This window comes from Pinus tabuliformis, chromosome 9, assembly GCF_031772625.1.
Source record: "Pinus tabuliformis cultivar Carrire ecotype Pingquan chromosome 9, CPIR1, whole genome shotgun sequence".
Taxonomy (NCBI): domain Eukaryota; kingdom Viridiplantae; phylum Streptophyta; class Pinopsida; order Pinales; family Pinaceae; genus Pinus; species Pinus tabuliformis.
In genome coordinates this window covers 1,283,060,027-1,283,087,669 of record NC_142307.1, presented here as the reverse complement: position 1 = coordinate 1,283,087,669, position 27,643 = coordinate 1,283,060,027, and the positions used below count along the sequence as shown (strand labels likewise).

The following is a 27,643-nucleotide window of genomic DNA, read 5'->3' as shown; positions in this document are numbered from 1 at the left end:
AGACAACTTCCACAATCGTACAATTCTTCCTTTTCACCACACCATTTTGGTCAGGTGTATATGGTGTTGTAGTCTCCCTCTTAATACCACCCTCTTTGCAAAAGTCATGGAACTCATTGGATTCATACTTAGTCCCATTGTCAGTCCTTAAGATTTTGATCTTCTTTTCGGTTTGATTCTCGATCAAGGCTCTGAAGTGATGAAACCAAGAGAACACTTCATCCTTCTTTTTCAAGAAGTATATCCAAGTCTTGCGAGAATAATCATCTGTAAAAGTGAGGTAATATAAATATCCTCCCAAAGAATTCACAGGCATCATACCAGATATGTCGGAGTGAACCAACTACAATATATCAGAGGTCTTGCTATGGCTTGAGGGGAATGGTCCCCTTTTGAGCTTTCCTTCGGCACATCCAGGACATACACCTTCTTGCTCTAATTTGAACTTGGGCATCCCGGTCACCATTTGTCTCACATCGGGTAGAGCTTTATAATGAAGGTGGGCAAACCTCTAGTGCCATAGTTCGGATTGAAGAGATGTGTCACAAGTCATGACACCCAACGGACTTCCTCCGACATGATATAAAGAGTCAACCCTAAACCCAAGAGTGAAAGCATCTTTGAAATTCTTTTTCCATACACGTACCTTGCCATCAATGAAGGCCACCTTGTAGCCTTTGTCTTCCATTGCCGAAAGGGACACCAGGTTCTTTTTGAGATCAGGTACATATAGGACTTCTCGCAAATGAATTGTATTACCCTAATTCAATTGTAGAGAGACATTCCTTACGCCTTTCACGGGATATTTGGAGTTGCCCCCAAGAACAATTTCCAGGTTGGTCTCCTTCTCTATCAGATTAGAGAGAACTTATTTGTAACTAGTGAAGTGCCTGGAGTCACCACTATCAATAAGCCAATTTCCCAGCGAGTTCGGGGGAGCAGTAGTAGAGAGCGCTGTTGGTAGATAATATTCATCTTGCTTATAACGTTAGATTCATACCTGGAGTTTCTTGTCTTCTTGGAGGGTTGACCATTTCCTTGATTTCCGTCATTCCTTTTTCCTTTGCCATTGAACCTGCCCTTCCTTTGATTGTTGTTGGAATTTCCTCGGGAGTGATTTTTATCATTGTCATGAGATGTGTCCTTTCTATCAGGGCACTCCCTCGCATAGTGGCCAATTTTGTTGCAAATGTAACATCTACCTTTCCTTCCACCTTTCGGTCCGACCTTTCCCTTAGATCTTGCCTCGGAATTATTTCTCCTTTTAGCATGAGAGGAGAACGCAACGGGATTACCTCTATAAGTGCAGGCATTTCCTGCTCTTCCATCCTTGTTTCTTCTTGAATGCATCTCGCAATCAGTTCCTTAAATCCTGTGATTACATTATTGTTGAGAAGAGTGGTTCTGAATATATACCATTCAGATGGGAGCCCTCCGAGAGTTGTTATGGTCAGTTCCTTGTCAGGAACGACTTCCCTAATCGATAGGAGATCATTCTTGATCTCGGTGATCCTTAAGAAGTATGCTTGTATACTCTCATTTTTTCCCTTCTTAATTTCCTTTAGCTTATTTCTAAGGAACAAAACTTGATTTGCATCATTAAATTTAAATAAGCTTACTAGTCTATCGTAGATTTCCTCAGAGGTGGTCAGCTCGGAAACATAGGCCACTAGGCGTTTGTCAATAGAGTCCCGAATGATCTTCTTTGCTTTGACTTCTCCCTTGGTCCACTTGTTCTTGCAGCAGCAGATGCGTTTGATGGAAGCTCAACGATTCTGCCTCTCACATGGTTCAACACTTCTTGCTCTTCTAATGTCAGATTGAGAGATATCTTCCATCCGTGATAGTCAAACTTCTCACGGAGCTTGTCTTCAGCGGGGAAGTGTGATGAGGACCCCATGAAGTCTTTGAGATTGCTTCAACAACCTTCAGTGATTGCTCTTGCTCTTGCTCTTGCTTGGGCTTTGTCTTCACCTCACCTCTGATACCATGTTAATTTATGGTATGTTCTATGCTTAGTGCAGTTTACTTTGATTTCTTCTTATTAGCCACTGTTTAGCAATCACATAAACATAAAGTAAAATGCAGATAGAACATTAATAGATCGACAAAAAACAAGCCAAGACAAGAGACACCAGATGTGGCGGCTAGCCAGGGACAAACCCCAATGTGGGGAAACCCTTTGATCAATTCTTCTTTAATCTTCAATAGTTCAGCAGAGAGAAATAGTACAAATACATAAATTTGTAATTTTATGACAAAAGCAGCAAACCCTAACCAACAAAGTCAAATTTGGTCAAACAAGATGAAATTGACCTTCAATATGCTTGGTCAATTTCCTGGTCATCTAAGCCTCCAACAGCAAGAAGAGGCAGCCCATAAACAGTCCGAAAAACCCAGTCAAACCGTAGTCAAAGGTCGGCAGTCTACGGTCAGCCCTAACCAGTCAACGCTGGTCAACACTTTGGTCAACTCTTTATTTATCAACCCAACACTTGGTCAACACAACCCCAGAAAAGTCAACGCTGCCCTAAAATCAGTCAATGTTGCCCTAAACAGAAAATGTGTCCTTCCTCTTGCACGTGTGAGAGACGCTGCTCCTTCGCTGGTCCAATGAGATGAAGAGAGAGAAGATGAGTGTTGAGATGGTGATGAAATGAGGCACAATGTCTCCTTGCTTTATATGCAACGTTGAGGTAAAGCTGGGGGTGTACCACACACTTTATCTTGCTTGCTGACCTTGAAAAATTGTCAAGTATATACAAATAAATTCATATCTCCATAAATACATGTCAGAATCGGATGATCGTTAAATCAATCCTACACCTCTCGACGAGAGGAATCAAGGAAAAATATCAGCTGCCATAAATAAGATGACCCACATGCAGTTTGGCCCTAGTTGCCACTCTTAACATTCCTGTTATCTATGCTATCTCAGAAATGTGTCTCCCTGTAGAAGGCCAAAACTCTTGAATAGAGCAGATCTTAGAACCCACGAAAAATGGCTTAAACAACCACTAAACCTGCCTTAGAATGCCCTCAAAGGCCTCAGAGCCACTACCGAATTGCCTCAGAAATGCTGCCTGTGTAGATGCAATCCTTGCCTTGTGGTTTGGGCAACCTTGTGTTGAAGTCCATTGAGATGTTTTCCCATTTTTGTTTCGGAATTGCTGAGGGTTGGACTAAACCCGCAAGATGTGTGTGCTTGACCTTATTTAATTGACATATTACACATTCCTTGACGTATTTTAATATGTCATCTTTGAGGCCTTTCCATGAGAACTGCTCCCTGATTTGTTGGTAGGTTTTGAAAAACCCTTGGTGCCATGCTAATGATATGTCATGTGAAGCCTTCAAGGTTTGTTGATTCTCCTTTAGTGTGGATTTAGGGACCAAATATATCGTGTCTTTATAGAAAATAGTGTCATTGATTATCTTGTACCCATTGTCTTGGATGACTCCCTCCGTTAGTGCACAACCAAACTTGTTTTGGAGTACTCTAAGAGGTGATCCTTCCAATTGTCTGTGATCTCCATGAGGGAACTTGTTGCTGGTTTCTTGGAAAGTGCATCGGCCACAACATTCTTTTTACCCTTTATGTATTCAATGTCGAAATCATAAGCTTGGACCTTACTTACCCACTTCTACTATGTTTTGTTTAGGTCTTTTTGTTCCACGAAGTGATGTAAGCTGTTGTGGTCTATCTTGACTACGAACTTGCTTCCTACCAAGCATTGCATGAACTTTGCCAAAGCATGCATAATAGGTAGCATCTCTTTGTCATATATGGAGTAAAGTCTCTCCGAATCTTGGAATTTTTGACTTTCGAATGCAATCAAGTGTCCCATTTGCATCAGTACAACTCCTCGTCCTTCTCCCAACGCATCAGACTCTAATATAAAAGGTTGACGGAAATCGAGGAGCGCCAACATTGTAAATGAGCTCATTACTTCCTTGAGCTTATTGAATGCCTTGTCTAATTCTTCAGTCCACCTGAATGCTCCTTTCTTTGTCAAGTCTGTCAGATGTGCGCCTAATTGCAAGGATCCTTTGATGAATCATTGGTAGTAGCTACAAATTTTGAAGAATCCATGTAACTTTGTCAGGTTCTTGGGTGTAGGCCAATCCAATATTGTAGGAATCTTCTCCTGATGTACTTGCACTCCTTGTGCACTGATTATGTGCCCCAAATAAAGAATTTCTGTCATCCTAAATTTGCACTTTGATGCCTTGGCATAAAGTAATTGTCCTTTCATTATGCCCAAAATTTCGTCCAGTTGGTCTAATTGCCCTTCCCATGTCTTGTTGTATATGAGGAGGTCATTGAAATATACTAGTAAGAATTTCCTTAAATTGCTTGTTGAAGATGTTGTTCATACAAAACCAGAATGTGGTGGGTTAAGTTCCACAAAACACCGAAACATCTGGAAGTTTCTGAAACAGGTATAGTGGAAAACACGACCCCCCAAAAATGGAAACGTCGGGTGAAATGTCATATATATATACATGTGTATATGTTAAAAAAGAATGAAACACATAAATGACATTTTAGAAGGAAAACCCAGTCAATGTTAACTCTCATAGATGATTAAATGATTTAAAATCCAAAATTATCATTTATAAATGAGGCTTTACATCCAAGATTCGAAAATCAACCTTTGTACATGAGGCTTTACATCCAAAATCAGCCTTTATACGTGGCTATATGTGTTGAAAATGCAACATGGCATACACTAATGACAAGTACAATTACATATCTTATAATTCTAATCTTCATCTTCATTAACAAAAATAGAACAAGTCGTTTTTTAGCAGAACTAGATCGTGGATTGATTAGAGATACATTAGTTTTTCGAGTGATTAGACATAAAATTTAGTGTTATATTAAATCTATTTTGGCCATAGAAGGGCCTCACAACCTTATTGGGTGCTTGAGTGAGCCCGCAGAAGCAAAAAAGCCACGAAAATGGGTCAAAATTTGTCGGAAATGGGGCAGAATTGGGTCAAAACGCCATAGAACGTTTCAACCAAGATTACTTGGGAGTGGGAGCGCGAGCGGGAGCAAGAGCGACATTTTTAGAAGCTACCGGTTTGGGAGCGATTCTGAGAACGTTTTTTTATATAATATATATTTTTTTATAGTTTTTATATTTTGATGCATATATGTCAACAAAAGCATGTAGAATGATGAATTAGATATAAAAAACATAAAAAACATAGATTGAACCATATAACAACAATCATCTAGAAGTTATAATCTTCATCAACCATGTCCACAAGTTAGTAACATACAACATATTGAGTCTCATGATTCATCAATCTTAAAGTTTCAAGCTTTCAAATTTCAATATATAACATTTATCATAATTGATCACCAAAGTTGTACTTTTTTTTCCCCGGGGAAAAATCGCAATTTTCTATTAATTGAGAAAATTACATGTTGTGGATGCCTGGAAGGCATATGCAGTAAGTTGGGCCGTAGCCATCAAAAAAATATGTCTGTACAAAATTACCATCACCAAAGTTGTACTTGTAAGCTAAGTGTAACCATTACAACAAAGAATATCTAACATGAAATGAAATGAAATGAAACAACTTTGAACTTTCATGAAGCATCATATTCATAATTCATTACCAATGAGTTATAATTGCCAACCGCAAACTTCAAAATTAAATTGTTATATATTGTTTACAAAAAATATCATAATAAATATGAAAGAGTCAACAATTATTAAAAGTTAAAACTATTATAAACTAGAAAAGACAAGTAAATTTATCATCTACAACTTCCTCTTGCCGCCATGAACAATGTCTAATTTTTGAGCAGGTCGTGGTGGTCTTCTAGGAGTCTCCTCTTGCACAATCCCCCAACTAGAACCGGAAGGCATATGCCCTCCATGTGAGGATGTACATGGAGGCGGCAACAACAAAGGAACAAGACTTGGAACTCGAGCACAACTACTGGACGGTGAGAGTGGCATGGTTGTTGTTGCTTCATCTTCATCTCTCATAAGTTCTGCTTCCAGTTCTTCAAGATGTATAGTGCCATCCTCCAAATTATCATCCTCTGGGTGGTTGTCTCAAATTTTATATGTTGGATCCTCATAAGCCCGATCACAGTAATGACTCAACAAACTCAAGTTGTAGTGCACATAAACCAAACTTTCTGCTTGGTTTTCATTGAGTCTGTTTCTTCTCACATTATGTATGAAGTTGTAGGTGCTCCAACAACTCTCTGTAGAAGAAGTATTTACAACTTGCGAGAGAACTTTTTTTGCCAATTTTGGCAAAAGTCCCATGCGACCATATGCTTCCCACCATGTGAGAGCATCAAATCTGTCTCTATCTTCCATTGCATGCAAAGAACCAAACAAACCAATGCAACTGAAGTATCTGCCTAATTCAAGACGCAAATTAGCACATTTCTCCCTGTCAGGTACCAACTTGTCTAATGCTTCCATATATCCTGTAGCTACCTCTAGATCTTTATGGGGTTTGACCCTAACCACACCCCCAGGTGCAGGTTGGCCCAACCAAGATGGAGAGTAGTATTGTGGCATAAGGATATATGCCAAGGCATGTAGTGGAACATTAAGTTTATTCCACTGTGTACACACACAATTGTGAATCAATGTATACAAGTTGGGATCATTTTTCTGAACAATATCTTTTATTTGCCCCAACATGATTTCCATCTGCTCATACACCTCCCCAATCACTGGTTTATCTGTATCTGCAAAACGAGTCATGTGATAAATGGGCTTGGTGGATTCCAATACTTGCCTCACACGTGCCCAAAACTGTCAAGAGCGGTCTCCTCCACTTGTTCAAAACCTTGCTTGTCAGCTGTATTTGTAGCCCTTTCCTTTAATACTTGCCAGTGTGGACTAGATACCATGCTAGCCAATGACTCCCTTACCTTCAAAAGGCGCTTGAAGGTGAGGTAATAACTAGCAAATCTAGTCTTCGCAATCTTCAACAACTCCAATCTTGAGTGACTGCGGAAAAGCCCATGGGTATTACTATGATTTGTAATAAATTTTATCATTTGTTTGCCTCTATTGTACAAATCACCAATCCATTTGTATTGTTGGTTTTTGTTCTTAATAATATCATGCATCAAAAGTTTCATTGTGTGAACCAAACACTTAGACCAAAATATGTTGGGGTATTTATTCTCAATAATTGCTCCTGTTGCCTTATAATTAGCAGCATTATCAGTGATGACTTGGATGACATTGTATGGCCCAATACATTCAATTGTTTCAAGTAATGGTTTTGCAATGTTGATGCCAGTCTTGAACTTCTCTGAGTAATCATATGTTGAAAGAAAGATGGCACCACTAATAGACACAACAAGAACACTTATCAATGGCTTGCCTTTTACATTTGTCCATCCATCAGATACAATGGACACCCCATGCTCAGTCCAAGAATTTGTCATTCTACTCAAAGAATGTGATATTTTTGCTTTTTCATGATCAAGTCCAACGGTTCTAGCCTTGTCATACCCAGGGCTCTTGTATCCTTTAGGGGCATCATTTATGGCAAAAACCATTTCATGCCAATAAGGTGAGCGAAGAACATTGAATGGTATCCCACATGCATAGAGAAACTAGTAAACTTTTGAATCCACATCATTCCTACACCCTTCATCAAGGAAATCTGATATGGTTCTATGCCTTAAAGAGATGTTTGGTGACCCTGTGCCTCCATATCCACTGCCATGGGAGGATGCTGAAGGAGTTCTTTGTGCATGTTGATGTGATTGTGAGCTTGGTTCAAAGAAACCTAAGTCACCTGACACAGGGATTCGGGACACGTAGGATTCGAGATTCGTGGTGTCGGATTCAGACACGCTGACCCCCCGGAACAGGACACGTTATATATTATTTTATTAAAAAATAAATATATATATATATATATATATATATATATATATTAAAAATTAGATATTATCATATTTCTTACACAAATTTTAATTAATGATACAAATTTATTGATTTCAAACATAGATCTTCATCTATAGCTATTAGCATGCATAGTACATACAAAATTCAAATAAATGTCAGTGGTACTAGTCACATAAATGATAAATCTATTAAAAATTTAAATCATGATTCATAATTCATAACTGAAAGACAACTTACAACTACAAGATAGTAAGATAAACACACTGACAACTGTAGTTTTCTCATTAAGTCATCAAATCAAAATGTGTTACATAGGTAGTGTTGGTGCAATGCCAATGGCAAATAGAAATAGAAAATATAAAACAACTACAACCTACAGGTATACAAGCCTCAAGGCATCAATCAGCATCAAAATCAGCATCACTGTCCCCATCATCATGGTCCCCACTGCTCTCCTCTGCATCCTCCTCCTCCCCTGTATCCATAGTCGCCTCTGCATCTGCTGGTATGGAGGTTGACCCCTCTAAGTCATCAAAACTAACAGGGTCTAGCACTGGATCACTGAGATCCATGTTGGCCAATGCCAACTCAATAGTGGTGTCCAGACCCATATCATCAGGAAAGACATCCCACATCTTTGTCTTTCCCCTCAACCACTCTTCCCTCTGCCTGTAAATAAGACGAAGGTTGGTGTGCACATGCACCATTGTCTCTGCCCTGGACTGCTCAAGCCTGCTCTTCTTCACATTATGCAAATTCCCGTATGTGCTCCAATTCCTCTCGCAACAAGAGGATGAAGTCACCTGAGAGAGGAGCCTCATGGGTAACTGCTGAAGAGGAGGGCTTGTTGCCCCATGATTTGCCCACCAAGAATAGGGCTTCTTAACCCCCCTGTCTCTAATCACATCATAACCTCCAAATCGACCAGTGCCAGTGGAAAACTCTGCAAAGGCATCCTCCACCTCAGCAAACAATGCACTATCCTGATAAATCCGCCTGAATGCCTCTTTCCTCCCATGTGAGATTTCACCATCCATGTGAGGAGGGAATCTGCGGGACGGTCCACCATTCAGCCACTCATGGCTGTAGTATTTGGGGTTCAATGAGTGAGCCAAACAATGTAAAGGTGTACAATTCTTGTCCCATCTGCTGACAAGAATATCATGTATGGTATCGCAGAAGGCCTCTGGTGATGTCTCATACTCGGGGCACTCACTCTGTAGAATAATGCTCCTCACAGACTCAATCATGGAATCCCATCCCTCATAAACCTCTCCTAGGATGGGTTTGTCTGTATCTGCAACTCGAAGCAAAGAAATGATAGGGTCCATGATCCGAATAATTAGATCTACCCTCTCCCACCAAGCATCATCTAGTACCGTGTCCTTCACTCTTTTAGAGGCTGCCTGATCTGTCTTTCTCCAAAAAGACCAAAACTCAGAAATAACCATGGACCCAAGAGCGGTCTTGACCTCCCTCAACCTCTTCAACATCATGAATGAAGATGCAAACCGTGTATCAACAATCTTCAACAATGATAGATTGCTGTACTCCTTGTAGATAGTGAGGGCATTTGTATGATTTTGCACAAAGTTACGGATATGTTTTGCATCCTCAATAATGCTTCCAATCCAAAGCACATCAGAAGCAATGGATTTCAGTGCTAAGTTCAATGAATGGACAATGCAAGGTATCCAAAACACTTGTGGATATTTAGCTTCCACAATCATGCCAGCAGCCTTGCAAACAGGTGCATTATCTGTAATGATTTGCACACAAGATTCAACACCTACATCTTCAACAACTTTAATAAATAACTCACCCATAAATTGTGCATCCTTGCCAAGTGTATCCACTGCTTTCATGAAAACTGGACCATTCAAGGAAGACACCATGAAGTTGATGATTGGGTGTCGTGTTGGATCTATCCATCCATCAGAAACAATGCTAACCCCAGATGTTGGCCATGATGCCATAATAGGCTCAAGCATTTTTTGCACCTATTTTTTTGCCTTCGTCAACAATGTGGTTCTCAGCTTCTCTGACTCAGGAGGCACATACCCTGCTGGAGTCCCTTGAGTTAGAGTTCGGCACATCTCAACAAATAAAGGTGAACGTGCAACATTAAATGATATGAAGTTTTGATAGAAGAGGAAGGCAATGGTGAGATCAAGCTCTTCCCGTCTCTCTTTTTGGAAAATCTTGTCCATTGGACCAAGTGCTCTTCTTTTTGATGCTTGTCCCCCGGTAGAAGTAGAACTCTCAAATGGAAATTTGGTGGTGGCTTTCTTCAAAAATGGAAGGGGGTCTTCATTCTTGGGTTTTTTTGATATTGAAGCCAGTGCCACATGTTCCATACCAACATTTGCCTCTTTTTCCAATTCTTTTCTCTTTTGTGAAGTAATAGCTCTACAAGATCCAATCCCACAATCAGGTAAAGCCAACAAATGTGATTTCACACGGTAATATGTGCTTTTGAAAGAAATGTTACAAAAGTTGCATTTCCATTGCACATTGCCTCCTCCCTTTCCCTTGTTGTTTGGCCCATCCTCTCTTGTGACATATTTCCACAATGGATATTTATCATTGTCTTTAAGTCCTCTTCCCTCAACATTACTTGCAGCAGACTCTGATGATATTGGGGGAGGAGGGGCATCTCTACCCATGACATTCTTGCCCTTCCTTTGCCCCCTAACTGCTGCCTTTGATTGAGCCATGAACACTGTTACCTCAACCTGTAAAAAAAATGAACAAACTGCTGTAAAAAATTTAAAAATGCAAAAAAATGAACAAACTGCTGAAATGCCAGTCTTAGAACAGAGACAATACACATAAATTCAAGGTTACAATACACATAAATTATAATTAAATTATTAAATAGATTCCACTGTTCAGAACAGTCTGGCATCATATTAGGAATCAGATCTAGTGCAGCAGTTTTGGGCAATGACACCTCACCTCTGTTGGCCTCACACATCTCATTGCTACGTTTCCATTAAAAATAATCTGAAGGGTTAATAAATCCTCTATGTTGCATTTAAAGTTTCAACTTTCAAGCCAACTAAGGTCTGTGACAACTACAAGTAACCTTAAGAGTGCTCCTAAAACTGCTTTAAGTCTTCTTCAAAGGCTGCTCAAAGAATATCAAGTTTGTGCATTACAAAGGGACTCCAAAACTGTTCCAAGTCTGCTCTTAACTTGGTTTGAGCAACTTAGTCAAGGTCACAACCAACTCAGACTTGACAACAGTCTTCACTTCTTAATTTTAAACATCTTTTTTGACGGCTTTAAGCAACAAGCAGCATTGTCAATATTGAGTTTCGCTCACTTTGACGTGTGCTCACTGCTATGTTGTAACTTGTCATTGAAAATAATCTGAAGGGTCATAGACTCATATATGTTATTTGTTAATAATAAATATTTTAAAATAATAAGTTATGATTCATAAGTAGTATCTCGTGTATCGATCTTAGTATACAAAGATGTTAAAGTTCCAAACCATTTTATTATATCCTTGTCTGAGTTCAATGCTGTCTGGAGTGGATATAATAGTAGCTTCCAAGAGCAGCCATGAGAACACGGCTAGTTTATCAACATTCACCTTCCAATTACTTATTCAGATAACCTAGTTTTCGAGTGGGCTATGATAATTATTAATAAGTTAATAACCTATTTTTTGAGTGGGCTATGAGTAGGTAGCAGTTAGCACTTTTACTGACTTGCCTGTGGCTGCATGAGTTCCTTCTAAACCTGATGAATGTGTCAAATATTTTGACTTTCATGAGTAAGTTATAACTTATCAAGTAAACCATAACAATTATTAATTTATTGGCTGTTGCTAATCAGTAATCTCCAAGTAGGCGATTGATGTGATATCTGGGCAGTGGGCAATGATCTCATTGATCAATCGTTTGTGTCCAAGGCATACAATCGTTTGAGTCTCAAACTGTTCTGTGTATACAGGCCGAGACCTATAAAAGCCAATAAAAAAGAATCTCTGCTATCATGCTATGCAAGGTTACAATAACTTAATACTAAATAGTTACCTGGTGGACCGGTGGTCGATTCTCCTTGCTGAGAGTCTACTCCTTGCTGCAACAGCACAATCACTTGCCAACAGCACAAATCACTTGCAAAATGAAACTATTAACGAGCAAACACGCCCTTTTCATACCCGCGCTGGGCTTAGCGAGTCTTGGAAACAGGACACGTTTTCCAAAATCGCGACACGCTCTTCAAAATCGTGACACGACCTCGGACACGACGTGTCATGAAGGGACACGATGTGTCATAAAATTTGGACATGAATGCGTATCGAATCGTGTCGGATTCGCGATTCGAGGGGCCTCTAGGGCGAATCCGGTGATCTAGAAAGAAACCCTTTGATTTTTTAGATTTGTATTGGGCTTCCTCCTCTTCCCTTATGTATTTGGCTCTATATGTTGCTGACACACTTGCGCAAGTTTTGATTCCTATTGCTTTATCTTCATCCCATGGCCTTTTCCCATAGAGGTGCCTTCTGGCACGACTGCATGAACCTGTGTAAGTTTTGTTGCAATGGGGGCAGTCAAATTTAGTGGTTCCACCCCCTCCCTGCTTCAAGCCTAGAAACATATTTCCACAATGGGGTTTGGTCTTGTTTAGTTTTTTGGGCTGAATCATGTTCACTCTCGTCCTCCTCACCAAGGTACTCCTCTCCGGGGTTTTGATCAAATCCACTATAACCCACTTCTTCATCCTCTTCTTCATGATCAACCCTTCTTCTTCTACTCTCCAAAAACATAATAACCAAAAAAGGAACCAAAAAGAAGAAAATGCCAAGCCATATAACCATGATGTTTGAAATTTGAAGTTTTGAATCTGCAAAAAAATGGAGGAATGGGAATGGGAAATAGAGAAATTATTTATTTATTTATTTAACAATGAACATAAAAAAAATGCTAGATTAGAGTGTAGATCCTATCTCTTTGACCTTCAATCCCAAGCTCTAATCTCCCCTTGCAACCTCCTCTCTCCAAGCTTCAAACTCTCTCTTGCTCGTCTTGCTCTCAATGGATGAAGTAAATAATGGGAGGGGAGAGGGTCTACTTATTCCCCCCCCTCCCTTTCCTCTCTCCTCTCCGCCGCCGGCCATCGTCCTCCCTCTTGGCCATGCGATCTTTTTTTTTTTTTTTGGTTTTTGTTGTCTACTTTAATTAATTGTTTATTGCCAGACGGGATCGTTTTTCAGAGGGGGAGCAATTGGGAGTGATCGCTTGCCGACCGCTTCCCCTCGGAAAAACGCTCCCAGAGCGTATGAGAGCGGTTAAGGAGCGAACGCTTCGACAAAACCAGGGAGCGCTGTCTTTTGCCGAGAGCGCGCTCCTAACTCGCTCCCGGCTGGAGCGTGAATTGGGAGTGGGGATGTGGGGGGGGTGCTGCCCCGCAACGTTGGTTTCAATGACGTTTCCAAATCAAGAAACGCCACCTAAACGTTTTAGTCGTGTTTCGGTCGCGTTTCGGCCTTTCAGGAAGTTTCCGGTATGAGAGCGCCACCTTGGGGCCGTTTCCTCCAACATAGGTGGTGGGAGCTTTGGTTAGCCCTAATGGCATGTCCAGGAATTCAAAGTATTCATAGTGACATTAAAAAGCTGTTTTTGGCACATCTTGCTCTTGAACTTGAATTTGATGATATCATGATTGTAGGTCAATCTTTGAAAGGTATACCTCTCCATGTAGTTCATCTCATAGTTCATCAATCTTGGGAATAGGGTACTTGTTCTTGATGGTTTTTTTCGAGTGCTTGGTAGTCAATGCACATCTTCCATGTGCCATCCTTATTTTTCACCAAAACTACCGATGAAGCGAATGGACTTGAACTTGGTCTGATGTAGCCCACAGCTACCAATTTTTGGATTGCCTTCTCTATCTCGTCCTTGAATTTCTTTGGGTGCCGGTATGGTGTGGTGTTTATAGGCTTGGCCCCTTCTTCCACCTCTATGGAATTTTCAAACCCTCTTTTAGGAGGTAGTCTTGGGGGAATCTCATCAAATACCTTGGCCATGCTTACTCAAATCTTGTTGAATGTCCACTTTGTAATGTGGGCTGCTGTTATTGGTTGTCTTATCACACATTCTGTGGCATATACTATGTCTCCATGCATAAATATGGCCTCCATTCTTTTGGCGGAAATGATTTGAGGTCCACCATTAGTCAGGCATCTCAATACTACTTTGCTGCTATTCGATGCTTTGAATTCCATCTCCATTGCTTCGTATTCCATAGTGATTTTTCCAAATGAGTATAACTGTTGAACCCCCAACACTACATTGGTATCTGCCAGATCTATTACATAAAAATCACTAGTGAAAGTGTAATTACCAAGTGTTACTCTCAAACCTGGGATTACCGTGTGCAAGCTAGGCTGTACCCATCCACTACCATCACAGCGAGCCTTTGAATTCTTCTGTGTGAAGACCTCTTCCTGCTACTAGCGCTAAATTGATAAAGTTGTGCGTAGCTCCTCCACCAACCAAGGCTGTGATGCATTGCCCCTTGATAACTCCCCAGATCCTGAAAGTGTAATACATGGGGGTTCCTGATAGAGAAGCAGTCTTAATTTTCGGTCGGGGATTCATCTCCGTGCGGGGCTTTTCCTCCACTTTAGCCTCCTCATGTGGCTGCTCTTCCTCAGGGCAGCTAGGCTCATTGTCTGGGGTGGGCTTTTCTTCATCCTCGACGTCAGAGACTACTTCAATGTATTGGATTTTTCCTTTTCTTAAGCATTGGTGTCTTGGCTCCCATGGTTCCTTGCAAGTGAAACATAGTTTCTTTCTCCTCATCTCGTTTCGGGTTTCATCGTCCAACTTGTCCTTCTTGGTCCAATCACGTTGAAATGGCTTCCTATCCTTGTATTTCTGAGGGATGGATATGGCTTGGGAAGAACTTTAGCTGTAGTTGATGCCTTCCCCATATCTCCTGTCCTCTTGGTGGCATCCTGTAGGGTAGTGGGCCTGAATGTCTTAACCCAACCATGCAAAGGTTCAGTTAATCCCTCTGTGAATGACATGATCAGCCTTTCTTCGGATATGTCTGACACCACGACAACAGTTTGTTAGAATTCTGTGATATACTCGTCTGACGATCCAATCTGTTTGATTTGTGCCAGCTCTCTAAAGTGTATCTCCAGGTCTTTCTTATCACATCGATCTATCAACCTTTGTGTGAAGTCCTAGGGTAATATCCTAGGGTAATTTTTCGTCTTAGTGTTTCCTATTCAAGTGAGGGCTCCTAACAGAAAAGCAATAGAAATTCATGCATTCATACAAATTATTCAACAGCAACAATAGAGTTGTAGGAATGACAGTAATATGGTATTCCTTAATTCCAAAATAAACAGGACTGACTGTCCAATTAACCAGGGCTGTATACAGCCAATACTTCAATACAATACTGTTGCAAGTATAAATTAAGCAGATCCACTCTAGCTTCAATTTAACTGATTTCTATTTACAGCTAATTTACCCTACTGTCCTATACAGAACCTAGTTTGTCCTTTCCTAATTTGCTGGTCAAAGAGATTAGTCACAGTAGGCTCGGCTCCTGTTCGTGCAGCTCAGAAATATGGTCTTTAACATCTCATGACAGGTTTATATGCTTCAGTTGGAGCTTGTTTATCTCTCTGTAATAGGCCACAGCCCTAGGAAGCTGAATCTCCTCAACAGAACGGACTCCAAAGTGCTGTCGCAGAAACCACCAAAACTGTCTCAGAAATGCCACATAATTGCCTCAGGAATGCCACTGAATTTGCCTCAGAGATGCCACCGAATTTCTGTTTCACCAGAGAGATAGATCCCATGACTTCCCAGACAAAAATAACAGAAGATAAATGGAGAAAGATGACTAACTAGGGTGGAATCTTTCACCACTGAAATTAGTAGAGAAAAATGGATCTTAAAACCCTCAGAGCCACAGCTCAAGAAATCTATATATTTTGATCCAAATTGATGATGACAAATTGATTCCAACTCCGCCCTATTTATAGATTCCTTCATGGGTTCTCAAATGTGAGGGGTTATGACCAATGTTGTGAAAAGCGCGCTTTTTTCCCCGCGCCGATTTAATCGCGCTTTTTACACAAAAAAATCAGCTTTTTTTGCCGATTTTTTCCAAAAAAGGGGCGATTTTTTCCGGAAAAAGCGCGGGGTTGTCGGGATAGCACGATTTTATAATTTTTTTTTGGTTTTTCATTTGGTCATTTGGGTTTTTTCATGCAATTTTTTTTGAAAGAAACAAATAATTTTTGAGTGGGGCAGCTTAATGATCAAGTCTAGGCCCTAGTATGGATATGCTATTCATGGTAATGTTAAATTCTTAAAGTAAAAGTGAAATTCTCCTTAATCTTCATTTTCATCCTTTTACTTAAATTTTTAACATTACCATGAAATGACTAAGGATGTTTGAGAGTGGTTCCAGCGTCATTGGATTTCATATGGAGAAAGTAGAATTTTAGATTTCATTTAAAATCCAGCAGACTTATCAGTTTTTTAGGATTTCAGGATTGGGAGATTGTAATGTTTCTAGGTACACCACCTGCTCGGGCTACCCCTGCCACCAGTAGAGGACGTGGTCTACCTCCTATAGCTCCTACTTCTAGTTCTTCAGCTTCTAGAGCACATCAGACTCCACTGCCATCTCCACCAGCACAGGCACCAGCATCTACATCTAGAGGGAAAGGGAAAGCTGTGGCATTTTCTTGCAAGAAGGGCAGAGGAAATCAATAGGATTAGACCTCATTTTATTGTATATGACATTATGACATGATGAGATACATTATCATATTTTTTGTTGATATTTTGACGCTGAGTTGGGACTCAGGAGTCAGGACTTACTATTCAGGACATGATTCAATGTTATGTGTGATTTTAGCGCTAGAAATGATATTAAACATCTTATATATTAGTTTTTTTATCATATTTATGTGTCAATGTATTTATTTTATGTTGTAGATGGTTTAGATATTAAATTTTTTTTAAAAAAATGAATATTTTTGTACCAAACGATTTTTTCCCGCTTTTTTCCGATTTTTTCCCGATTTTTCCGATTTTTCCCGATTCGTTCCCCGCGCCGATTTAATCCCGCTCGCGCTTTTCACAACATTGGTTATGACTGCAACCCCCAATTTGGGGATTTTGACCCAGCCGACCCAACATTTACTCAATGTTGCCTCAAACATTGGAAAAATTGGGTTTTCCCCCTTTTATCAAGACTATAGCCTATGGGGTTGGATAGGTTCTTTCATCCTCTCTTTGTCAATCAATTGGGAGAGGACATTACAATTTGTTCCATGGACAAGATTTAGATTGGTGTTTGACAAGTTCTAGTAGTTCATGCATGCAATTTATTATTTATTGATGTCTTAAAGCTGATATACATTGTTAATATGCTTCTGTGATGGCTATCTTGATTGATGCTACGGTGGATACTTCTATTGATTTTTGATTAGTTGTTCTCACATGCAATTTATTGGTGTCTTCACTTTTTATCTAGCTTTGCTTATAGCTCTTTATTATGTTCCCTTAGAAGCTGATATTATTCAAGAGCAATAATTGAAATGGCATTCTCTTTCTCTTTTATTTATTTATCTGTTGTCCTTGTCATATTTCATTATTTTGTTTATGCATGTAAATTTGGTCCCTTCCTCTTTGGTTTTTCCAGGTTGTGGAGCTTCCAATGCTTCATCCAGAGAAATTTGTGAAGCTAGGAATAGATCCTCCTAAAGGTGTCCTTTGCTATGGTCCTCCTGGCACAGGGAAAACACTATTAGCTAGAGCAGTGGCCAATCGTACTGATGCATGCTTCATTCGAGTTATTGGAAGTGAGCTTGTTCAAAAATATGTTGGTGAGGGTGCTCGGATGGTTCGGGAGCTTTTTCAGGTTTGTAACTTTTAAATGCTTTTATTTTCTTTGGATGATGTTTTTTTTTCTGAATATATTTTCAGTGCATAACTTTGCTAGCGATCATGATCTTTTCAATGCATGTTCTATAAAACTTTGAACTTTTGTTTGTAGATTACAAAATTTCAAATGAGAAACATGGTTTATTTAAATATAGTATATATACAGTATGCATAATTATGTATTTATTGTTGAGCTGTGTCTAATTTGGATTTCCCAACATGGATTAAACTGAATTACACTGTCTTGTAAGGTAAACTTAGGAGAAGTGAGTGGTTCTCAGGTATAACATGCTTATTTTTAAACCCAGTAATTAAAATCTATGTTAACAGATTCATATGATCTTGAAAGTTTGTTTTTAAACAACTGCTGAATAATCATCAAAAACTGACATTTTTTTTAAGAGTTTGACAACAACCTTTGATGATTTTTTCTACGGGTAAAAATGCGTAATATAGAAGCCTTGGGTGAAGATTCAGAACATGTCAGTTGGAATATTGATTTTGAGCACAAAAAGACGATAATGAGACACATCATGGATGAGATTTTCACAAAAAAAATCAAAATGATGAAACACAAATTATATTAATTTCTGTTTTTCTTTTGTCAATATAAGCAATTTTATTATTTTTTGATCGGTTAGTGATGTCCACCAATGGCCAAAACAGGTCAATGGGACTAAAAAGGTGTGCCTAAAACATCTGCCACAGTCCCACTTAAGAAAACCAAAAGAATTGGGGATTACAAGAAGGTTACATGACACCAGACGAAGGATTATAATCCCCACGAATCATAACACAGTGAGATGAACTACTCTCACAGAAAGGAGAAGAAATTGAAAAAAGAACAAGAGAGACAGGGCAAGATCCTTAATTGTCATCATCATTAGATGTGGACTCTGCAACGATGTAATGACCATAATTTTACCATTATTTAGTCTAAGGGTGTCATTTGGAGAGTGGCATGGGCTGAAATGACCCAGTTGCGCTATCCTTGGAGACATACATGTACTTATTGCTAGAAAGAAATTGAGGATGCTCCTATAGCATCCAAGTTTGAAAAGCTCCCTGAGGACGTAAGGAAGCTAGTGATACTGTCCCAATCATGAGCTCTGGATTAGATTCAAGGGCGGGTGGTTAATATGTCAAGCACTAGATCTAACAATTTTGGTTGCTTTTGGATTGGTTGGGGTGTTGGACACTATATGATTAGACTAATACTGACTGCAGTAATAACAATGGTAGTTGTAAGGGTGCTAACAATTTTGGTTGCTATTGGATTGGTTGGGGTGTTGGGACACTATAATTATACTAATACTGACTGCAGTAATAACAACGGTAGTTGTAGGGGTGCTAGAAGCCATTGGGCCTTACTAGTCAAAGTGGGTCGGCGAGAAAAATGTAATCAGTTTGGCAGGGCTAGGAACATTTCATAGTGCTTGATGCTCGAGGGCCACTGCCTCCCTTAGAAACGAGGCCAAGTATCTTTGGTCAAAATTATGGAAGAAGACAGACAAGTCGCCTGCTATGATCTCTAAAAGGACAGTAATACCCCCCTTGAATATTATAGTAATTTGAGCATCTAAAAATGAAATATTCCTCAAGTCTCTTTGTTTATAAGAGAACACAATCTAATGAATCCTTTCCTCCCAAGGGATATGGTGTTCAGTAGTAACACACAATTCTGAAATACCATGTGACAAGTGTTGTTCCAGATAGTCTAGATGAACAATAAAGTCATGTGAAATTTGTGAGTTGTTTTAACTTCTGTGTTAAGGTCTATTTGGGCCCAAGGGGTTGAGAAGGGGAGTGCTAGTCATTTGTATGAACTGTCAATAAATATCTTCTATGGGAATCACTAGATTTTTCTCTTCTTGGCAATGTGGAAACTCCTGAAAAATAGAATAAAATAGTACCTGAAAATAGTCTGGAAAATACTATAATCGGTACTGGATCACAATAAGGAGCCTTTTGGAAGCTCCAAGATCCAAACATGGTGTGCAACAGTATGCTATTAGACTTGACCCAACCAGTGTTATGTAAGTTATAAAACTTATACAGTAATGCGATGCATACACAGGTTCTTAATAAACATAAAAGTAAAACAATAGCTATCACATATTACATAGAGATTTATTTTGGAAACCCAAATTGAGAAAACCGACAACCTGTTTAGAGCCACACCTTTTATTTTTATCATCGTTCAACTTCATTGTTTACAATACAATATATAGTATTCCGTGGCATCCAAAACCCCTGATCCATTAACTCATTAGATTACAACCTTGATTTCTTAATTGGAAATAGAAAACCATGGGCTGAAATACTATGTGACACAAAACTGCCATAAGCGAGAACTATGTGCCAAAAATAGTCAAAAAGAGATGCAAAAAACTGCCCCTTTTCTTTTTGTTTTAATTTTCTAGGCCCCCACCTTTGAACCCTTCGGCAGAGGGGGGCTACCTCCTCCCCTGTAACCCTCTTGCTACGTCTAACACATATGAATATAATACATACCCATCATGTTAGAATCTTTAGCACTTAAACGCTATCCCAACTTTCATTTAATCCAAAATATCCATAAGGTTGGGATACACCATACAAGAATCCTTAAGAAAGGATCAACCCCATATCTTGTCCTTATCAAAATGATACAATAATATTTCTCCCACCATAAAGTAGGAGTCCCTCCTTATTTATAGCTCTAGATACATTAACCATAGTTCATCACTAGTGGAACTTACTTAATGACTAAACTAGTAGGCCCTATTTAAAAACTAATATAGTGGACTGTTACAACAAATCTAGCACCCCCCAAAAGTTTTAAAGTTCCAAGCTAAAGGTGTCAGCTTTGTGTAACTTAGGAAGGCTACACACTTTCACATTAGTAGCTCTTCCTCTCTCTTTTTGTTGGCTCTTCTCTAACTCAAGGGGGACTGCCTTTGTAATGTCCCTTATGGGTTAATTGCCTATGGGGAGGATGAAGTAGCCTATAAAACCCCATAGGCTATAGTCTTGATAAAGGGGGAAAACCAATTATCCAATGTTTTGGGGCACAACATTGGGTAAATTTTGGGTTAGCTGGGGCAAAAAGCCCAAATTGGGGGTTGCACTTGCAACCCCTCACATTTAAGGCACCCCATGAGGGAACCTATAAATAAAGGAGAGTTGGAATCACATTTTCATCATCTATTTGGATTGGATATCTCTGTTTTCTTGAGTTGAGGTTCTGAGGTTTTTAAGATCCCTTCTTTTGATTAGCTTCGGTGGAGGTGATCCCACCCTATCTAATCCTTTTGTCTAGTTTCGGTGGAGCCTATCCCACCCTACCTAGACACCTCTCTTTCCTAGTTCTGGCACAACATATTCTTTGAAGCAATTCAAGTCTGCTTTGAAGGAAGATTTCTTATGGTTTTCTCTGTGGAGCAAAGGTCAAATTGAAGGTAACCTATAACCATCGAAGTTCTCTTCCAAAGGGGTTTTTTTTCTGATACCCTCCGATCTACTAACTCAATGAACAGGGTTTGTCAAAGCACAATGAAGGTTTCTGGTTTGATTTGGCACATAGAGACGTGGTTCCTTGCGTGATAATTTGTTTAGTTGAGTTGGGCTTTGTTTAAGCATAGCGAGGGTCACTCCTGAGGTTTGTTGACTCTGGAGATCCAAGATTCATAGAGACTGGAGTTGCGGAGGACTTACTTGAGGCATTGTGGAGATTCCAGGACAATGAGGTGGAGTTTCGAGCAGCGCCGACCCTTTTGAGTATATCTGGTTTGGGCGTAAACGAAAAACATCGATTTTAGAACAACAAGATAGTAATTGTGGTTGCAAAGATTCTTTACGGTTTGGACGGGGACAAAATAATCCAACTCAAGCAGCAAGACTCATATATTCAGACCTATTTCGTGACAGTGTTGGGCTGAGCTTAGTTTGAACTTTGGATAGAGGCATTGATCTTGGCGAGATCATGTCAACACCCTGTATGCCTAGGGTTTCCTGCAACAGGTTAGAAGAATTATTTATGGCTGAAAGCATACCTTGCGGTGCCCTAACCATGTATGCAGCAATAAGGAATGCTTGTTACTCCACAAGTAATTACAATTAGCGTGAGGGTTTACTGTATCACAAGCGGGGATTCGTAACCAGGGTAACAAAACAAATGGACAGTGGTTAGACATTAATCTTAAGCTAGTTATAGTTAAAAGACTTGGATTTCTGAATTTTGAGATCGCTCTCAAAGTATATTGGGGATTTGTGTGGAGAATTTGTTGAAAAGTGTAACCAGGTTCGGTCTTCATAATTATCACTGTACTTGTATCATTATTCATTTTATGTAAAAAGCAAAAAGAAGAAAAAAGAAGAATTTTTTATCATTGTTTCATTAGTTAAGCATGTTCTTCATGCTTCTAGAATTTGTTGAGTCAAAGTCCTATTTGGACTTTTTGTAAAGAAAAAGAGAAGAATTATTCAAAATGTATCTTGGTCAATTCACCTCAAGAAGCCAAGTCGACTCACTCAAAAGGTGTGTCTTTGTGACAGAATCTATGGAAGAAATACGAATTTTCTATGACTGATGATCTGAGGTAAGAACGAGCTTCTTGTGGCATATGAGCTGAGTTTGATAGAAGTTTCAGTGATTGAAATTGATGCTATTTCCTGAGACTAAGAAGATGAATTTGGAGATCTTGACTTGGCATCTTGGAGGTTGACTTCTTGTTAGTCTTGGTTCTTGGATTTTTCACTTTGATCTGATATTATAAGAAGAGGATATTTTCTAGGTTGTTCCCCTTGTGGGGTTTTTGCCTTGGATTGGAGCCTATATCTTGTGTCTCTTGTTCTTTGTGATCTTTATATTTTTGCATTTTGGTAATTGCTTGATGAAAACAAGAATAATACAAATAATAATAAATAAGCCAACAAATTCACAAATAATTATCATGACAGAGAAATCAACCCGAACACATAAGCCTATCGATTTCTCAACAGGTATCAAAGCTAAGGTAATGACAAGGCAATTTGAAGATCACTTCTGTTGAAATTCGTTGGCACTAAAACGAAGGACTAAGGTCACTTCCTCTGTGAAGTTTTTGTGGAGGTCTTGATCCAAGATACCTTTCTGTGATATGAGTTCTTGCTAGTTAATCTTCTTAGCATGACTGTGCATAATGCAGTTTTCTGCTTGGAAAATAGTGATACAGAATGCGAGTTTCTGTGATTAATCTGAACCTGTGATACATAATCCGAGCCTGTGATTAATCTGAACCCGTGATACATAATGAGAGCCTGTGATTAATCTGAAGGTTCTGTGATCCGAAGGGCTTCGTTGTTGAGAAATCTTGGGGGCAACGTAATTAGGTTGTTTTTCTTACTTTGATAACTACTTGTGATGTATTTTTACTAACTTGATGGGCTTCTTCTTTCACTTGATTATTATTATGTTCATATCATCAAACAACTACCAAACTATGAATATCAAATAAACAAGAGGACACAAAATGTAGGCTGCAAGCCAGGGCCAAAATCTCTCCTCTTGAGAGAAAAACCCACAAGAATTCTTCTCTTCTTATAGAATGTTTAGATGATGAATTCCAAGACCTAAGACCCTTGTCAAAGACCCCTCAAGACCAAGTCAAACTTCTTCTTCTTGATGAACTTTTCCAACAAGTTCGACCCAACAACTTCCAACAAGTTCGACCCAGCAACTTCCAACAAGTTCGACCTAGCAACTTCCAGCAAGTTCAACCCAACAACTTCCAGCAACTTCGACCTTCCAACAATTTTTACCTAGCAACAACTTTGACTTCCCAACAACTTCAATTTCCCTAAGAACTTTTTTTGCAACTTTGGCTTCCCTAGCAGCTTCTTCTATATCTTTGACTTCCCCAACAACTTCTACAATTCGGTTTAGCAGCTACTTTAGAAACCCTAACATGAGAGAGAGAGAGGTCCAAAACTTCGATATTGCTTTTCTTTCTTCTTTTCTTTGATCTTCGTTCTTTTCCAGCTTCTTTCTTGAGGAGATCAAACTTGTTTTCTTGCTTGAATGAATGTCTCTGAAATGAAGTCGAGGTTCCCTTATATATAGGCTTCTTAGGAGGTCGAATTGCTACCCATGAGGCCGACTTGATCCTTCTTGTAGGCTGACTTGTTTAACAAGGTCTTGGAGGGTCTTTATGACACTTTTGACTTTACAAAAAATTTCTTTACAAGATACAACATGCCCAAAGGGGTCTTACATGTATGCCAATTACTCTTTTAACTTCATAATTCTATGACAAACCTCAGAGCACTCAATAGGTGCTTTACCTACAAATAAATTTATCTTGAGCATGAAACCCATGCATCAAGAATGACAATAATAAATTTCTTTTCTCTTTAATATCAAATATATAAAATCATGATTACAATAGACATTATGCAGACCGAACCTAGTTACACATTTGAATACTCCCTCTTAACGAGGGAGGTATTCATAACCCATACATGGTACTTGGACATTCTCATACTGAAGAATTCTCATAAGAAGAGTCGAATTGGTAAGCCATCTCATAAACTATTTTTATTGGCTTATATCTATGCATCTCATCATATCAACCAACATTGTCATATAGCAAGGTTTTGACTAACAACTCTATTGCTCCATAGGATCAGAGCACAATGCTTGTGAGATAATGAATAATAGGCACTTTTCATCATTGTCTCTCAAGGCACATACCCCATTCAAATGTTCACAAGGTATGTCCTTTTAGGACCATTCCTGTCTTGGAATAACACATCCTCAAGGAATTTCCTCTTTGACTACTCTTGCCTATTGGATGACCTACCACATCCTCAAATAGTATCGAAATCAATCTCAGATACTTGCCCAATCCTCCATTCTTTCTTCATAACATGAAGGCAAGAATGATGTGTCTATCTCTCCCTCTCAACTAGCGAGGATCTACACATTCCTAGAAAAGGAATATTCCCAAGCTCCCTTTTAACAAGGGACTTTCTCAAGCTCCCTCTCAACCAGGGACTTTCTCAAGCTCCCTCTCAACCAGGGACTTGTTTCCAACAACAACTATCTGCTCTTTGGTGGAGATCATGGTACTATCAACTACTTGGGGACTTGTTTCCAACAACAACTATCTGCTCTTTGGTGGAGATCATGGTACTATCAACTACTTGTAGGGCTCCTCTTTCTGCATCATGTCATGAACTTCATCTTCTTCATCATCACTTTATCGTAGGGCATTGATCATCTTCTCCATCACTTTCCCTTCAACGAACCGTAGTGTTGAACCAATAGTCATGTCATCATTCTCTTCATTGGAAGGTGATCTTCTAGTTCGCATCTGGCTTTTTTTCATACAACTACCTCTTCCAAGACATGTTTCTTTCAGGATCTTCCATCCAATCACATGAGTATTAGTTGTAGGTGACTTCTACAACCTTCTTTCAGTAGCCCTGTAACAAACCAACCATATGTTTTCAAAAATCAAAATGAACATCAAATCAAAGTTAACTTTTTATGATGGCCTTTCGTCATGACATCAACTTCTTGCAACATCAACATCCTGCACATGTATGAATCCATCTCCAAGACACATATTACGAAGGTTTACCTTTTCCAACATACCTATCAATTTCTTCATACCTTCCTCCTGGAGATGTCATAGCTAATCCTTCTAGTTATCAGATGTTGATCACTTATCTTATCTTATGTGACTATAGATACATCTTTCACAAACTCTTCTTCCTTTCTTCACATATTGCTTCCACAAGATTTTCTATACATAGTTCTTTCATCATAGGAACCATGAATTCCAACCACCTCATATTCTCCATGAGATCATATCACGTTAATATGCAGAAGAGTTCAAGGCACATTGTCGACATGCCTTCATGCATCATTCTAATGGAAGAGATCCTTCTTCTTCGATCATGCTCATGAGATAGAGCATTCAACCATGTTATTTGCAATTATATGATGACATGAATTTATCTATCTATCAAATATATACATACCTCTTCCTTCGTATGGCCATCTACACTTCCTTCGGGCAACTTCCTTTCCTTTCTTGAGGATGAAAGTACTTCAACCAACTTGTCACGCTGTACATCTTTGTCATCATACCTTTGTCCTTTTAACCTATAGATCCCACATACTGTGGAATGTAGATCATCTGCGAGACACTTGCTTCTTCTTAAGTAGAGGTGAATCTTCTAACAAAGATTCCAATGGAGGGTCTTAATGATCCTCATTCTGCAAATGCTCATTCCTAATGATGATGATGTATGATGATTTCTTTATCTTCTATCTTGCTAGATGACTTTCTTCCAACCATATATATTGCTACTTTGGTTGTCCTTATATGCTTCCAATGGAGATGCCATTTATATCATGATGACTGCTATAACCGTGTAGATTTTCTACTTTAGCTATCCTTCCCTTCCATGGTTCTATGACGATGCCATCTCTATCTTGCTATAATGCATCCTATCACACTTGTGATGCTTTCTATTCTCTTCTATAACTGGAAATAACTAAGTGAAGGAGATTATCTCAGTCATAGTAGAGATCTTTCACTTCCTCCTCCTTTGATTTCTTCTTTTCTAATTCTTCCACTTTCGGTAACACGGGCTTCATTTCTTTCCTTTCTCTTCTTGTTGTCCTTCTTGAGTTTGGGACAATTCCTTTTAAAGTGCCCATATTCATTACACTCATAACATTGGATCTTTGACATGTCAATATTCTTCTTTTTCCGAGGATCAAACTTTCCAAACTTCCCTTTCATTCTAGCCTAAACTGCATATGCTTGAGTTTGTTCACTTGATCCAACATCGCTCTTTGCCTTCAACCTAGTTTCTTCAATCTTATATAATGACCAAAGTTCACTGAATGGAGTGGCTTCCTTCTTTCCATAGATACTTGATACGAAGTTGCCTCATTCATCAGGTAGTGCATTGAGCACACCGATGGTCATTTCTTTATCGGACATAATTTCTCCTAATTCTTCTAGCTGATCTCTTATTTGAGATACCCTCATAAGGTATGAGGCTACTCCTTCATTTTGTATAATTTGGTTCTCAATGATTTAAATTCTCCTACAATGCTTACAGAAAACAGTTCTACCAACTTTTCATAGATATATTTCGATTTCTCCAACTTTGCTACATAAGGGATGAGGGAATCCTTGATTGATTCGACGAGGATTCTTTGAGTCCTTATTTCCCCTTTCATATACTTCAATAGTGCTTGAGCTTGCTCTTGAGATGGTTTGGAGATTGAACCCTTAACACATTCAATAATTTCATTCTCTATGAGGATCAAATCTATTTTATTCTTCCATGCAAGGTAATTTGATGACCCAACAAGTTTGTTGCTCTCCTTGCAGAATGAAGTCATATTGATGGTAGATTCAAACATAAATATAATGATACTTACTTGTCAAGTGAAGATGCTCCTTTGAAGATGATATCTTCAATTTGATGTCTTCTTGATGATGATGACAATTGAATATGCCTTCTTGAAGATGATTGCTTCCTTGATGATGTCTTCCTTCTTTAAAGATGACAATACTTCTTTTCTAGATGATATGCTTGAGATGTGATCCTTTCTTCAAAGAGAGGGAGATCACCTTGATTTCTTTGATGATGATAGCGATGCTTCTTCTTGCTTTCTCTAGATGTAGAAATGTAGAATATGGAGACTTGAAAATGCTTCAAAAGTGTAGTCCTTTCTTTGAGTGGAGGTAGGGTCCTTGAGGTCTTCTTCTCCTTGTGATGATGTGATCCTTGAGATGAGTACTC

The 27,643-nt window shown here is 39.1% G+C and overlaps 1 protein-coding gene across 1 annotated transcript in view; it reads left to right on the top strand.

The window, feature by feature from the left end:
* LOC149153251 (26S proteasome regulatory subunit 7A) overlaps positions 1 to 27,643 on the top strand; it is a 96,763-nt gene that overhangs the window by 24,425 nt on the left and 44,695 nt on the right. The window contains exon 7 of the mRNA XM_089439513.1: positions 17,610 to 17,828. Within this exon, the coding sequence (XP_089295639.1) occupies positions 17,610 to 17,828 (219 nt within the window). The remainder of the gene's footprint in view (positions 1 to 17,609; positions 17,829 to 27,643) is intronic.